We start from the raw sequence: 14,542 nt of genomic DNA, 5'->3' as shown, positions 1-14,542 counted from the left end.
GCCTATAAACCTGGGGTAAATATCAGTAATAGTCGTAAGCGTGATTCTCTTTTCCAGAAGACCTTTGGGGAAGATTCTGCTAACTAACTCCATCATTTACTTATATTTTACCACTCAAATTTGCCATAGTTACTTGTAAAGCGACACATAAAGTTATGGCACTTTTTATTTTAAACTTTCATCTGATTGACAGTGCCTCCATCCAACAAAACAAATTACATTTCTTTTTAAACGTGATCTTCAAAAATCCAGCTCACTTTTTCCCCTCAGAACTGCCTGGATTCTGTGAGAGTTATCCACATAACTATAATTTAAAAATAAATAGCAGGCTTGTAAACTATGTGTTTATATGTTAGAAAGTGCTTCCTATTCCCGTTCCTTATGAAAATTAGGCTCCATATTATGAAAATAGAGATATGGTTTTTCTAAAGCTATATAAGGGATTTTTGAAGCCTAGAACTCTTTGGTTCATAGCTGACACTTATTATCAGAAGAAAATGCTCCTTTTCCGTGGTCCCCCCTCCCCCATTATATTTGGGGAAAGCATCAGACAACTGAGCGCTAATGGCTCCTTGGATGGATTTTATTTCAGTTTTATGATGGCATTGAACTATAACAATGAGATGTCCATCCACTGAATTTAAATTCTTGTGTGAATATCTGGAGCAGTTGTTACTTGCAGTGTGGACTGGATTTGTCTCTGGTGAAGAGAAGGGGTTCCCCACCACTCTCGGCAGCCTATAAATCAGGGGTGTCCAAACTTAGCCACGTTAGTTAAGACTTGTGGACTTCAACTCCCAGAATTCCTCATCCTGCATTGAATTCTGGGAGTTGAAGTCCACAAGTCTTAACGTGGACAAGCTTGGACATTCCTGCTCTAAATCAAAGTTAAGACGTTTGTTTGCTTGTTTGTTTGCTAGGAGAGCTGGTGTTGTGGATGTGGCATGCGAGACGACAGTCACTGTTTACTGGGGAAGCCTTGGAATAACCGTGCCGTGTTGGTCCCCTTCTCCTCCAGCATCCCATTTGTCTCTTGGGCGTCTGGTTTTGTGTCATGCTTTCTGTCTGTGGTCCCCTTCACTGCAGCAGATCAAGTTGGGAAAGCAACAGGTTGAGGCACAAGCCGAATGCTTGGCAACATTAAAAAAAAAAATCTCCAGCATCCGTTACCCTTCAGTAGCTTTATGGCGTTTGATCAGTTGGGTTTCTGCGTTTCTGAAAAGAACCGATAGATATTCGGGAAGGGAGGTACCGGTAGTTTTTTATTCCATTAGTAAGTCACCTTCCTTGCACATCTGCCTTACCTATTTTGATTTTGCATGTGCACGGAATGAAGGGGGAAGCATAAACGGTGGGAACTGAAATGGGTGAGGGGGTGGGCTGGCGGGGGGGAAGGACAGCACAACATATGTAAGAAATTTATTATTCTTTGTGTGTCTCTGTGTGTGTGTGTGTGTGTGTGTGTGTGTGTGCATGTGTGTGTGTGTTTTATTTATCTATTCTTTCCAGGCTTCATGGACCAGGCCCGAGAAACAAGAGGTATTAGTTTACCAGACCAATAGTTCATTTTATCTAGCTTTACGTATCTATCATTTTGTAAATATTTAGCTGTTGCAAAATAACCAATTGATTGTAGAAGTAACAAAGCCAGCTAAAAGCTAGTGTTAACAATGTAACTTCACCGATGCTGAGCATATAAATTCAGCTGGAATATATATCAACCGGGTAACTCAAAGCTGCGTTCTATCCTAGTGGATGTTGAAGTGAGCCAGCATCCTCTCTTAAAACGGACCAAATCTTGGCTAGTTCTCACTTGCTCCTTGGGACGCTGGTGGATTTAAAAGGGTCCCATAGCTTTTCCATGACAATATGCAACGTCAAATTCACAAAGTTTGGAGCTGCTGAGGCGCAAATGTCTTAAAACACCTAAAGCGCTTGCATTCCCTGGGACCAAAGCTATTCCTCTCTATCCACCAATTCATATGTTTGCTCATTTCTTTCCAATTAGACACAGTCTGTTCTCTTTTAATGCTTGCATCGCATTCCATCTCAGAAGCAAAGCAACGGTCCTGTCTCCCAGTTGCACCCATTTCAGAAAAGGGCCCTCTAGATCAGGAGTCTGCAAACCTGCCAACTTTTAAGACTTGTGGACTTCAACTCCCAGAATTCCCAGCCAGCATGGTTGGTAGCTGAAGCTTTAAGCAGCAACTTATTTTCAGGAAGAAAATGCCCTTTTCCCAACTGTTTTGTTCCCACTACTATATTTTGGAAAAGCCTCAGTCAGGACTGATGGTTAATGGTCCTTTGGATGGATTTTGTTTCAGTTTTGTGTTGTTGAAATAATATAGCCTGGAGGCTGGCTGGCTGGCTAGGGAATTCTGGGAATTGAAGTCCACAAGCCTTAAAGTTGCCAAGTTCGGAGAACCTTGCTCTAGATCAGAGTTTCTGGCTTCTGGGCTGGGCTTCTTGTGCATATTTAATGGGCCACCACATGTTCCTTAATGTAACCCAAAAGAATGAAATGCGGGCCTTAGTTGCTAATCGAATTTGCATCTGGGGGAGGGTAGCCATGGCTGTGGGGACCCCAAATTTCCACTTCAAGCAGGGGGACGAGAATCAAAAGCAGAAAGAGCTTTTGTCATAAGATGCTCTTCACCTGGGCTTGGGCAGAGCGAACAAATCCTGAATTGCACGAAGACAAATGTGAGGGAGGTAGTGATCTTTGTGTGGTGGATGGAGCTGGGCTGATGCGCGAGACTCTTCCTCTTCCCACAGAAGGGATCCTTCCTGTTCAGTGTGCAACTGATAACATGGGGATGGTTCTGCTCACTTGAGACAATTTCTGTGCAGGTGGAAGTGAAAATCTTAGGTTTCCAGGATGGCCAGTCCTTAATTTTGAGGATCTAAAATTTACGGTTCAGGAATTCAGCAGAGATGGGCAAACGGCAAAGGCCATTCCAAGGACATAGTTTTTAAATTGCCTCTCCCCAAATCCTAGGCTGCATCCAAAGGAGTTTGCAGCAGGACCCCCTTGGCTGATTTGCATGGGTTTAGGTTGGGAATGGCTGCCAGGCCTGTTTTGGCATCTCTGCAGCAGCCATCTTCTGCCTGTATCTGTTGCCATGGCAGCACCCGATCAAACCGGGCCTTTCAGCTCTCTGTGTGTGCGTGTGTTCCCTTTGGGGTTGGAACAAGCACAAGAAAGCGGGGTGACGTTTCCCTTCTGGAATGCTGATTCAGGGAACTCTTTTGGGTTCGTCGTCTCTTCTCCGGTGGATTTGAGAAGGATGAATGTGCAGGTTTTGTGCAGGTGTCCCTGGATCTTTACATTACCTGTGAAGGGAGAACGGGTAGGTGTCTCCTTTTTAGCCGGCCTATAATTCCCTCAAAAGAGGAAAAAATCTCATGAAACTGGCAGATTGAGAAGGAAGGGCGCTGAAGTCCAGGCAAGCCATATAAAACGTGGTCTCTCTTAGGAGAGGGACAGGTGTCATTCATCCAGGGATAGCTGGGAAAGCTCTCCTAGAAGCTCGTGTTCCAGTCAGTCCTTACATCAGTTGGTGCCAGCTTCCTTCTTCAAGGGTATCGCAAACCTTCCCTTCATCTTCAGCCTTAAACCCAGGCCCATTACTACTTTGCTTCAAGGAAGCTGAACTTCCTTGCCGTAGCATTTCCACAGACCTTCCGGGAAGTGGAGGAATGAACTGTCTCATTAGTCGGAACCAGGACAACAAACCTATTTCACAATGGTAAAATAAGGGGGGGTGGGGAGATGAGGGAAAACAGAAAGGTTCTGAGTTAGCAGCAAAGGGGGTAAAGAAATGTGGCTTGAAGGCATCTGTGTTGCAAACAAATCTTAGAAAGGAAAAACAAAGGAAAGGAAGGGGATCCAGAGAAGAGGGAACAACACCTTAAAGGGACAGGAGGGCATTGAGAGGCTGGACCGCACAGAAGCCAGCCAACCAGGTTTGTCTGGCCGGTAAAGATGGGAAGGACAAGAAGTAGGAGAATGACCAATTAGGTCCATCTGGCGGCTTAGCTTGGACTGAGCTGGTTGCCAATCCATTGCAGTCCAGACTGGAATTTCTGAAACTGGCTTAGGAAACTGCCAGGACCTCACGGGAGGCAAGCAGCTTAATCCGCAGGGCGGAATTGACCTGCTGAAGGGGTATTTTCTGCATAACCAGCATTGCCTCCGTTCCAGAATTCACGCCTTCCAGCATACCCACCTTCTGAGACTTTTCCTCTCTTTCCTGCTAGACCCTAGATGGACACATTGAAGTCCGCAGCCACGCCCGCGTGTCTTCCCTGACCCTGAAGGATATTCAGTACACCGATGCTGGGGAGTACACCTGCATAGCCAGCAACACCATTGGGCAAGATTCCCAAGTCATGTACCTAGAAGTCCAGTGTAAGTTGAGTCATTCGACCCTTGCTCCAGGTAGAGCCAACTCCTGTGTTTCTGCTTCTCTTCCAACTCATGGGATGGAAACAGTGATCAATGGCAGAATAAAGAGCAAGAATCAGAACAGGAAAGGGTCATTCTGAGCTGGAGACAGACGTTCGTGTGACGAACTTTTATGGAATACCTGTGAGACTTGAGGAGGGGTGGAAAGGGAGAGAGAACGAAAGGAACTGGAAAAGAGAGCACATCATCCACTGATATTGACTGGCCACATGGCCAAGTGGCAAGAATCAAAGACAGCAAGCCAAACTAACCGATATTAACTCAAGCTTGTTGTCCATCTTTACATTGAGGAAGTGTATATTTATATTGGGTTGGAGTTTTCATGAGCAGAGATAGTGTACTTCTGCGGTGTACTTCTGATTGTGGTGTACTCCTACATATACTAACAGAAATACTACTACAGTGTACTTCAGATTGTAATAAATAGGGCAAAAGAGAGGGAGGATTTTTGCTTGTGAAGTCAGCTGATGAGCTGGAGTAATGTTTGCTTCTAGGTGGCCACTCTTAGGAACATATTGTTGAGTAAAGGGACTTGTAGCTGTGTTTGTACAGTATGTCCCGTTGAAGCTTCATTCTTCTTGCACATTGCCCAGGTTTCCTAGTTACCTTGATTTCTCAACAATCCAATATAGGAGATGTCTGATGCTCGGCAAAGAACTGACTGCATCTGCCTACAGACATGCTCAAGAGTTTGAATGATCTGCAGCTTAAGGTCTTATTTGGTCTGCCCCAAATAAATGAACTGCTTAAGATCTTGCAAGGAATACAGCATGGTGTATTTGTGGGCTGCGTGCCCAGGATCCTTTGCTTTGGCCTTATTGGCTGAATCTGCCTGGGGTATCATCTAGAGAAGCATTAGTTGCCATAGCAGAATTAGGCAAACAGGGTGGGTGGGAAGAAAGGGTAAGAAGATGGGGAGATGTTCTTGATGCCTTCTCCTGGAGACTGACTTCAACGTTGCTCCGCAGACGCCCCAAAGTTGCAGGGCCCTGTGGCGGTTTACACCTGGGAAGGTAACCCCGCAAACATCACCTGCGAAGTCTTTGCTTACCCCAGCGCTGTCATCTCATGGTTCCGGGATGGACAGCTGCTGCCCAGCTCCAACTACAGCAACATCCGGATCTACAACACACCAGCCGCCAGTTACCTGGAGGTGAGAGCCGGGAAGGGGCGGGCTGTATCTGTGGGCACACAGGAAGATGTGCAAAGGACAGAGGAAAGAAGGCCAAGATGGCAGTGCTCAGGCAACCCCATCCCAGTTGACACTTAGCACATGTTTAGAGTGCTTCAGACAGTTACAGGGTCGCCCGAGAGCTGTGGAAGTGCTCATGAGCAGCTTTGCTCCCTTCCCAGCATCCACGTTTGGTGTGCAACCTTTACATATGTTATGTTTGATCTCCTTTCTTCCAGGCTGACAGCTAGTTCACTCTTCCTCCTCCTCCTCCTCCTCCTCCTCCTCCTCCTCCTCCATTAATTGCTTGGTTTTGATTAGTTATTGAAGATAATGGGTCATGTCTGTTTCCACAAATTCTATAAATTTGTGGTGTGCAAAAATGTGCCTTCCTTCCTTCTCTTCTGACGCTGTTCCTAATCATCCATTCTGGTAGCCTGAGAATGGCCAGGCTGCCAATTACCTGCCTAATTTCTGTGCACCGTATGGACTTGGACAGTCCTTAAACTGTCTTCTTTTCTAATTGACAAAAATCCAAAATGCCTGCTTAGTTTTTCTTCCTAAGAAGCCTTCTCTGACTCACCTGGTCAGTCTCCTTTTTTTCAGGTGACGCCATATTCAGAAAACGATTTCGGGAATTACAACTGCACAGCAGCCAACCGGATTGGCCAGGAATCGTCCGAGTTCATCCTTGTGCAAGCAGGTTAGTTTGGATTGGTCTTCTCTTTATTTGGAATAAATCAGGGCTCTCCAAACTTGGCGACTTTAAGACTTGTGGACTTCAACTCCCAGAATTCCCTAACCAACTCATGGCTGGCTGGGGAATTCTGGGAGTTGAAGTCCACAAATCTTAAAGTTGCCAAGTTTGGAGAGCCCTGGAATAAATCAAAGGAGGAAGAAAGCGTATTCTGACAACATTTACCGTTTGATCTCCCAGGCTTCCTCAGTGAGTGGCTACTGCTGGGATCATAATCTCAGCCTAGTCTGTGCCTGACCTCCTTTTCCCGCTTCCCTTCCCTCTGCAGATACTCCCTCTGCGCCTTCCATTGAGAAAGTGGAGCCCTACTCCAGCACAGCCCAGATCAAGTTTGATGAACCGGAGGCCAGCGGGGGGGTCCCCATCCTCTGGTACAAGGCCGAGTGGCGAGCCATCGGGGAGGAAGACTGGCACACCCGGATCTACGATGCCAAAGAAGGTGAGGTGGCAGAACCTGTCCTATATTTATGATCTGTTTATTTGTAAAATTTATTGAGCGTCCATCTTACCTCAAGGTAACTCTGGGGGGCTTACAATCATGATGATGATGATGATGATGGTGATAAAGTTGGAAGGGACCTTGGAGGTCATCTAGTCCAACCCCGTCCTCAGGCTGGAAAGCTTATATCATTTCAGGCAAATGGCTGTCCAGTCTCTTCTTAAAAACTTCCAGTGTTGGAGCATTCACCGCTTCTGGAGGCAGAAAACTAACTCAAACCAAAAACGTATATAGACTAAAAAGATAGATAAGTTAACACAAAAAGTCAAACACTGAAGCACAATTAAGCGATGGGCGGGGGGGGCGGAAGCAGGGTGAGGGGGGGGCAACGGCAACGTTTCCATTCTGGCTGATAAGACAGACCTGTTTTGATCCTTTTATTGGTTGCATTTACAACTCTTCTCCCCTTCCCCCCCAAAAAAAGGCTGAAGTAGCCAGCGGGAAACATGAAGGCAGAACCAAAAAATTTGAAAACATTAATTCTTAAATGCCACAAAGCACTAGGGAAGAAACAGCAGCAGCCTCCAAATACAACTCCCGAATCCTGTAGACTTTTTTCTAAGAAGCAGATAATTTCTCCCCGAAATAAGCGCTGACCTTTCTTGGCGAAATAAAGCCTCGGTGCACCTACAGAAAATGTCTTCTGCCTCAATCAAATTTAGATGGATTCCTGGGGATCATGCAAATGGGAGACTCAATCATCCAGGCCAAAAGTACCTTAAAAGGTTAAATCCTGGCAACTGGACCAAAGTTTATTAAAACTGAGATGTCAAAATAAGGATTTGGATAGGCAGAGAGTCAGAGTGTTTGGTGCAGTCGCCAGGATTTAACCTTTTTATATACTTTTGCCATGACTTTCATTTACATGTTGCTTTTTCATTTTAGGAAGAAACACACACACACACACACACACACACACACACACACACACACACACACACAGAGTATGTATGGCAAGAGCTGGTTCTTTCCAACGATTCTCTGTCCAAACCTTCATTTTGACTGAAGAAGTTACTTGGATGAGTAGCAAAAGGTTTCGGTTTTCATAAACTTTGGTCCAGTTGTCAGGATTTAACCTTTTTAGATATTCGCTGGGATCCTCTGGAATGAATGGACCTTTATTGTTAAAGTACAACCATGTATACATTGAGATTGGCTGAGCCTCTGATGAATGTTGCAAGAGACTGCCTCTTCCAATTGAACAGAGCCCAGTCCCGCCTGTCCAGTTTTTACCGAGAACTGTGATTTGCTTTTAAAAAAATATCTTTTTTTTCTAATAAAAATGTGGCATGTGAGCCTTTTTAATAGCCTGGTGACCACAGTGTGGACCACAGTTCTTTCCAAGTTCCCATCTAAGAGATTCTATACAGGTGTTCAATGGGTATAATTATGTAGCTGCGGTCAAGGCGTGTTTCAGCGTGAGAAGCATAACTGTCTATTCTGTGTACTAAACTGGGGTCTCCAAACTTGGCAACTTTAAGACTTGTGGACTTCAACTCCCAGAATTCTCCAACTCCCTCTGGGAGCTGGTCCACAAGGTTACCTAGTTTGGAGACCCCCAGTCTAAACGAAGCCGGCCTTTCTTTGCCTTCCTAATGTCATAGACCACTGATGGCGGACCTTTTGGAGACCAAGTGCCCAAGCTGCAATCCAAAACCCATTTATGTATCGTCGGGTGATGGGTGGGCGTAGCCCATTGGGTGAGTGTGGCCCATTGAGTGGGCGTAGCCCATTGGGTGAGTGTGGCCCATTGAGTGGGTGTGGCTGTGGTGGTAATGGCAGACTGGGTGGGACTAAAAAGTTCAATCAGTCAATTTCAACTTTGTAAGATCTTTTTTTCTCCTGCAAGAGTCTCTTGAGAGAAGGGCGGTATATAAATTAAATAAATAAATAAATAAATAAATAAATAAAATTGATTGATTGAACCTTTTTTTTGCACATGGCGGTGAAAGCGAAAAGGTTTTATAAAACCCAGCTGAAGGCCTAGCACTGTGGTGACGGTGCGCGTGCCCACAGAGAGGGCTCTGTGTGCCACCTGTGGCACACATGCCATAAGTTTACCACCACGGATTTAGGGTTAAGGTTACGTCACCATGAACTCAGAGAACAAAATGGACATCTCCAACAAATTTGGAGTCCTTGGGTATGGTTAGGAAGGCACTAATGTTTCTAGCCTGCCCTATCTATGTTTCCAGGTAAAATACATGGGAGTATCCCATTGGAGGAAAATTCCACTTAGGGTTAGGTCACCATGAACTCATACAGCAAAATGGACATCGCCAACAAATTCGGAGTGTTTGGGTATGGTTAGGAGGGCACTTACTTTTCTAGGCTGCCCTATCTATGTTTCCTGGTAAAATACATGGGAAAATCCCATTGGAGGAAAATTCCCCTTAGACTCTTGTCCAGTGTGGCTTAACATTTTCCCCACACTGCTGCTGCTGCATATAAGCAAAGGTAGAAAAGTGAGGTGGAACATACGTAGAGATGGTTCTGATCCTTTCCTGCCTGGTGTCTCTCCTGGCACAGCCAACACCGAAGGCATCTTCACGGTCATCGGGTTGAAGCCAGAGACCATGTACGCCATCCGACTGACGGCCATCAACGGCAAGGGCACCGGGGAGATCAGCCCCCTCTCCGACTTCAAGACGCAGCCAGTTCGTAAGTCAAGCCCTCCCTTCTCCCCTGCTTGGCAACCTCAGCCCTTTCTCGGGCGAACTGCCCATCCTTCAGCTCTCAGCTGCTCCTCTCCCAAACTCTGGGCCGGTTCCCTCCCTGTCCCTGAGTTGGGACATCCCACCCAAGAACTTTTCTCTTCTTTCTTCTTCCAAGAACCTCCTTCTTCTTTTTAAAAAAATCCTATTGTCCAGTTGTGTTTTCGACAAAGGGTTGTGGAGGGTGCACTATCAGCACTTAGGAATGTGTTGTTACTATTATTACTGGCTACAGCTCCTTTTATTGGGTTTTTAAAAATGCCGGTCCTCACATCTTCTTGTTAATTAGGTCAGGAGGAGGTTGGAGATGGGTTGGGGAAGACAGGTCCCCCTTTTCGGGGCAGAGGCGGCTGCTTTAAGAGATTAGAAGGGTAAAAAAAAATACCCCCCCCCCATTTAGCCTTCAAGCTTTTACTCTGAGAAAAGATGGGCTTGAGGGCTACAGGCAGTTCACCTCGGCCACAATTGAGCCCCAAGATTTCTGTTGCTAAGCAAGATGGTTCCTTTTGCCCCTTTTTACAACCCATCTTGCCACAACTGTTAAGTGAATCACTGCAGTTGTCAGGCTGGCAACACGGCTATTAAGTGACTCTGCCTTCCCCTCTGAGTTTGCTTGGCGGAAGGTCACAAAAGGGAATCGCGTGACCCCGGGACACAGCAACGGTCATAAATATGAAACAGTTGCAAGCGTCCGAATTTTGATCCCCTGCCCACGGGCAGGCTGCAACAGTTCTAAGGGTGAAAAATGTTCATCAGTCACTTTTTCAGTGCTGTTATAATTTCAGTCACTTAATGGAGGGTTGTAAGTCAAGAACTCCCTGTGAAGCAGTTTTGGAAATGTACGTCCACTTAAGACCTCGTTTGGAGCACAGTGCTTCCCAAGGCTGGGCTCTCCCATTTCCTTCCTGATCCCAGCCCTACTGGATCTCGCCGAGAGATCCGTAAACTGCTTCAGAATAGAGTCCCATAATATATACTTAATTTTACGTGTAACAACAGCAGCAAGAATCATAATTGCACAATATTGGAAAAATGAAAAAATACCACCAGAGGAAGAAATAATTAAAAAAATTAGACTGTCCGCAAATGGACAGACTTACTCTGAGGTTGAAAGAAAAAGAAGAGACAGAATATTTTCAAACTTGGGAGTTATTTTATCAATGGTTGGGGAAACGAACAAGAGATTAGGAATTTTGAATGATAAACTCAGAAGACACGTTTGTTGAATAAGGACTTTTGAACTGTATTTTTTAAAAAATCAATAAAAACTTTTATATATATATATAAATATATATATATATATATATATATATATATATATATATATATAAAAGCATAGAGTCCCATAGCTTTGGAAGATCAGCTTCAGGTGAAGAAGGATGCAGTCTGCTTGGAGAATAAAACTGGGGCAGCTCAGTCCTGGTCCGGCGACAGATTTAGCACTTTCTGCCGACTTGCTAATTGGCTCTTAAAGCCACCTAAGCTTTCCCCGCAACTGAGGGCAGTAAATTGAGGCAGGTTGAACTACGAGATCTTCATTGTTTTATCCAACCTGAATTTCCCATCAATTTGTTTCCGGAACAGCTGCTGACCAAGCAATATGGAAGCATGCATTAAAATCCCCTGGCTAGCGGAGAACTGATCAAGTGCACTTTGGTTCGGAATGAGATAAAAATGTCTGTTTGGCAAATAGCATGCATGAATGGGCTGCCTCCCACTCCCATTTTATAGGCTGCAGGACCCCCACACATTCTGTCTAATTCTGGCAGAGTGGCAGGCGAGTGGTGGGGAGCCCGTGGGCCCTGCCGGTGTATTTATTTTTCCAGCCTCTATGTGAGGGTTTTCCAACCTTGGTGACTTTAAGATCTATGGACTTCAATTCCCAGAATTCCCCAGCCAGCACAGCTGGCTGGGGAATTCTGGGAGTTGAAGTCCATAGGTCTCAAAGTCGCCAAGATTGGACATGCCTCCTCTAAGCTTAGTCTTCTTCTCTGGAAGAAGATGGGCAGTTTGCAGTCCTGTTTAGATCCTCCCTGCCCTGTATAATTTGTAAGCTCTGGGAAACTCAAAGACAAATCGGATTTATTTCTGATGCATCTCAAATCTGCACCCTTTGAATTCGGAGAGAGATGAATTCAGCTATATAGCCCTCTTGCTCAAGTTCAGGAGCCGGGTCCCTTTTATCACATCTGGCTGCCCGGAGATCCTCCTTCCCCACCCGGAAATGATCAAGAGCAACCCTCTTCCATCCTCCCTGCTTTTGCGGCCTCCAGCAAAACGGGGGGGGGGGGGGCTAGCCCCCTTGCCTCCCTGCCTGCAGCAGGCTTTCTGTTACAGAAACGCCTCTGGGTCTCCCAGGATGCCTTTTTTTAACAAAGGAAAATGCGAGATCTTGCAGACAAAGCTGAGCTTGGAAGGATGGCCACCGATTAAAGAAAGAAAAAGCTAAAGGAAACTGGGCTGCCTGCATAATTCACTGATGCAGGAATAACCTCCATGTTTACAACTTCCGATACCTTCCTCTCCTTAGCAGCCATTCTGTGATATGTTTTCCTCAACTCTTGCAACGAGTTGAAGGGTGGCCCATTGTGCCCGTTGTCGCCTTACCCTTATTTTACCCTGAAAAGCTGGTCCGCCTCCTGAGGAGCTAGTCCTCAACAGCCGGGCGGCCCAGAGTGTTGCCTTGTGTTCGGCACCTTCCTCCATCAACTCCTTTTTTTTTCATCTCTGTTGCCTCTTTTCTTTTTTGGGGGTCTGTCTTTTCTTTACGTCTTCCATCTTCTGCCCATGGGGGAACCACAGGCACCCCACCGCCACGTAAGTGCTGCTTCTCTGTTCCTTTTCCCAGAGTGCCCCGGCTTTAAGGTGTCCTGTAGACCCACGTGTGATTTCTCCTAACTTAACATTTCTCTCTTTGGCTTTGCTTCTCTTTCTCCTTGTCTGTAGCAGGTAAATCAGCTCTCTTAACAATACTGACACTCAAGTAGCTGTGGTGTTTCCCATTAACACCTGGTCAAGAGGTGGATGCTCCCCTTTTCCCTTACCTCCAGGGTCTGCATGTTGTCTCTACCTGCATGCCATCCGGTTGGAGTGGAGGTGTCTTTTCTCTTTTTCTTTTCTTTCTCTCCTCTCCTCCTCTCCTCCTTTTTCTTCTTCTCTTCATGTTTAAGAATGCAGACAGCTGAGACCTCTCAGAGGGACATAGAGAAGATCCCCTTCAATGGGACAGCTAGAAGGAAAACATGGCTGCCGGAGCCATGTCTCGGAGAACCGGGCCCCACAAAGCCATCCTGTGGGCTGGGTGGGGTCTGGCCTTCAGGCGACACCAGAACTGCCATAAACAGAAACCTGCCTTTCTTGGGCAAGGGGTTTCCCTGAGATCAGCCCTTTGGAGAAAGGTCATGAGGGTGGGCCTCAAAATGGCTCACATCTGCAACTTATTTATTTATTGATCGATCCCATTTAGAAATTGCCCACCTCCCTCACAGTGGCAACTCTTCAGCTTCAGGAAAAAGTCCCCTTCCTCTTTCCTAATAAAATAAAATAAAATAAAATCTGCTGTCAAATAATCAGGGCCAGATGGAATCTAGGAAGCAATATATTTCATTAGGTTGCTGATTGCAGTTTGAGAGAGAGAGGAAGCGGTTAGCAAAGGAATGAAGTTGCTGTGAAAGATTCCTCGGCTTCGTTGTGATTGAGCTGTTAACCTTTTGAATGTAATTGCCAGGATGTGATTACCTAAATTTTTTTCAGGGGAATTAAACAGGAGAGAGAGAGAAGTAATGAGAGATGAATTTCATCAATGGAAGGTGCCCGAAATAGAAATCTCAGTTTTAATATCATGATGAGCTATTCTGCTTCTTCGGGATTACTTAAAAAGCTGGAGGAAGGACACAGAACAACCCTGAACGGCTTCTAAATTCCCTCTCGAATAATTTTTTAAAGAAAACTTCCAGGAGTTTTTGACAGGCGAGAGCTTACAAATGATATAATCCTTCCTTGATGTTTCCCCCCCCCTAAGATTTTGGAAGGAAATAGTGTTCAAGAGAAAAACAGCAACCAGTGAAGTAGATTTGCATCATTCCCTCATTTTGTAGACCGGTGGAGAGAGTCAGGCAGAGACAGCGAGAAGTATCTGAACTCACCTGCTGCATTCAGATGAAACTGGAGTCGGTGGTCTGTTGACCACCATCTCCAGATATCCACACAGTGGTTTCTCTTGGATTTCCTCCACTCTCTGTCTGGCAGGGGCACCTCGGCCAGGGTGGAACTAGGGTTATTCCCTGGGAACATGGAAAGCAACAAATATTTCTGACTCAAAAGTACATCATTCCTTTTGAGAAGAATCTCTCTCATCGTGTTTTTTGAAGTTCTTGCCAAGAAATAGGTTTACCTTAGGCGGAGGAGGCCATTGAGGATGGTCTGGTTCAGGGCACCGTAGAACAATTGTGGTAGTGTTGGTTCTTCCGAGCCTTGTCTTCTCCTGGGGACCTCTTTCTTCCCAATTCTAGTGACTGGGATATTCATTTCTCCACTGTGGATAGCCAGATGTCTGTTGTGTCTCTGAATTCTGCCTCTGCCAAGGCTTCAGATCCAGTAGCATTTCTTCCCTCCTACCATTTTTCTTCAGACATTGTGGTTACTTACTAGATTTCTATCGCACCCTCCCTGGAGGAGGTTTGGGGTCCTTCCCCTCCCCTTCCCTTCCCTCCCCCTACCCAGTCCTTATATTTTCCCCATAGTCTTGGCAAGTGGGTGACCTTGACAAGACGCCACACAAAGTCAGCTTTCCCCAACTTGGTGTCCCTCACAGGGACTGAGGTAAGGTTTCCATTATCTCCAGCTGCCAAGGGTGGCGGAGGGGGGGTCCTCGTGCAGCACAACTGGAGGACACCAGCTTGAGAAAAGCTGCTCTAACCTTAATGCTCATAGC

At 45.8% G+C, this 14,542-nt stretch overlaps 1 protein-coding gene across 1 annotated transcript in view; it reads left to right on the top strand.

The window, feature by feature from the left end:
* The window catches only part of NCAM1 (neural cell adhesion molecule 1), a gene marked incomplete at its 5' end in the record, with an annotated part of 126,109 nt that overhangs the window by 89,593 nt on the left and 21,974 nt on the right, over nt 1–14,542 (top strand). The window contains 7 exons of the mRNA XM_081333599.1: nt 1,510–1,539; nt 4,261–4,411; nt 5,437–5,621; nt 6,246–6,342; nt 6,665–6,835; nt 9,425–9,556; nt 12,412–12,426. Coding sequence (XP_081189725.1) covers nt 1,510–1,539; nt 4,261–4,411; nt 5,437–5,621; nt 6,246–6,342; nt 6,665–6,835; nt 9,425–9,556; nt 12,412–12,426 — 781 coding nt within the window. The remainder of the gene's footprint in view (nt 1–1,509; nt 1,540–4,260; nt 4,412–5,436; nt 5,622–6,245; nt 6,343–6,664; nt 6,836–9,424; nt 9,557–12,411; nt 12,427–14,542) is intronic.

The sequence above is a fragment of the Vipera berus genome (assembly GCF_964194415.1).
Source record: "Vipera berus genome assembly, chromosome: 8".
Taxonomy (NCBI): domain Eukaryota; kingdom Metazoa; phylum Chordata; class Lepidosauria; order Squamata; family Viperidae; genus Vipera; species Vipera berus.
The sequence above is the reverse complement of the archived record's forward strand: the minus strand, read 5'-3'. Positions and strand labels throughout refer to the sequence as shown.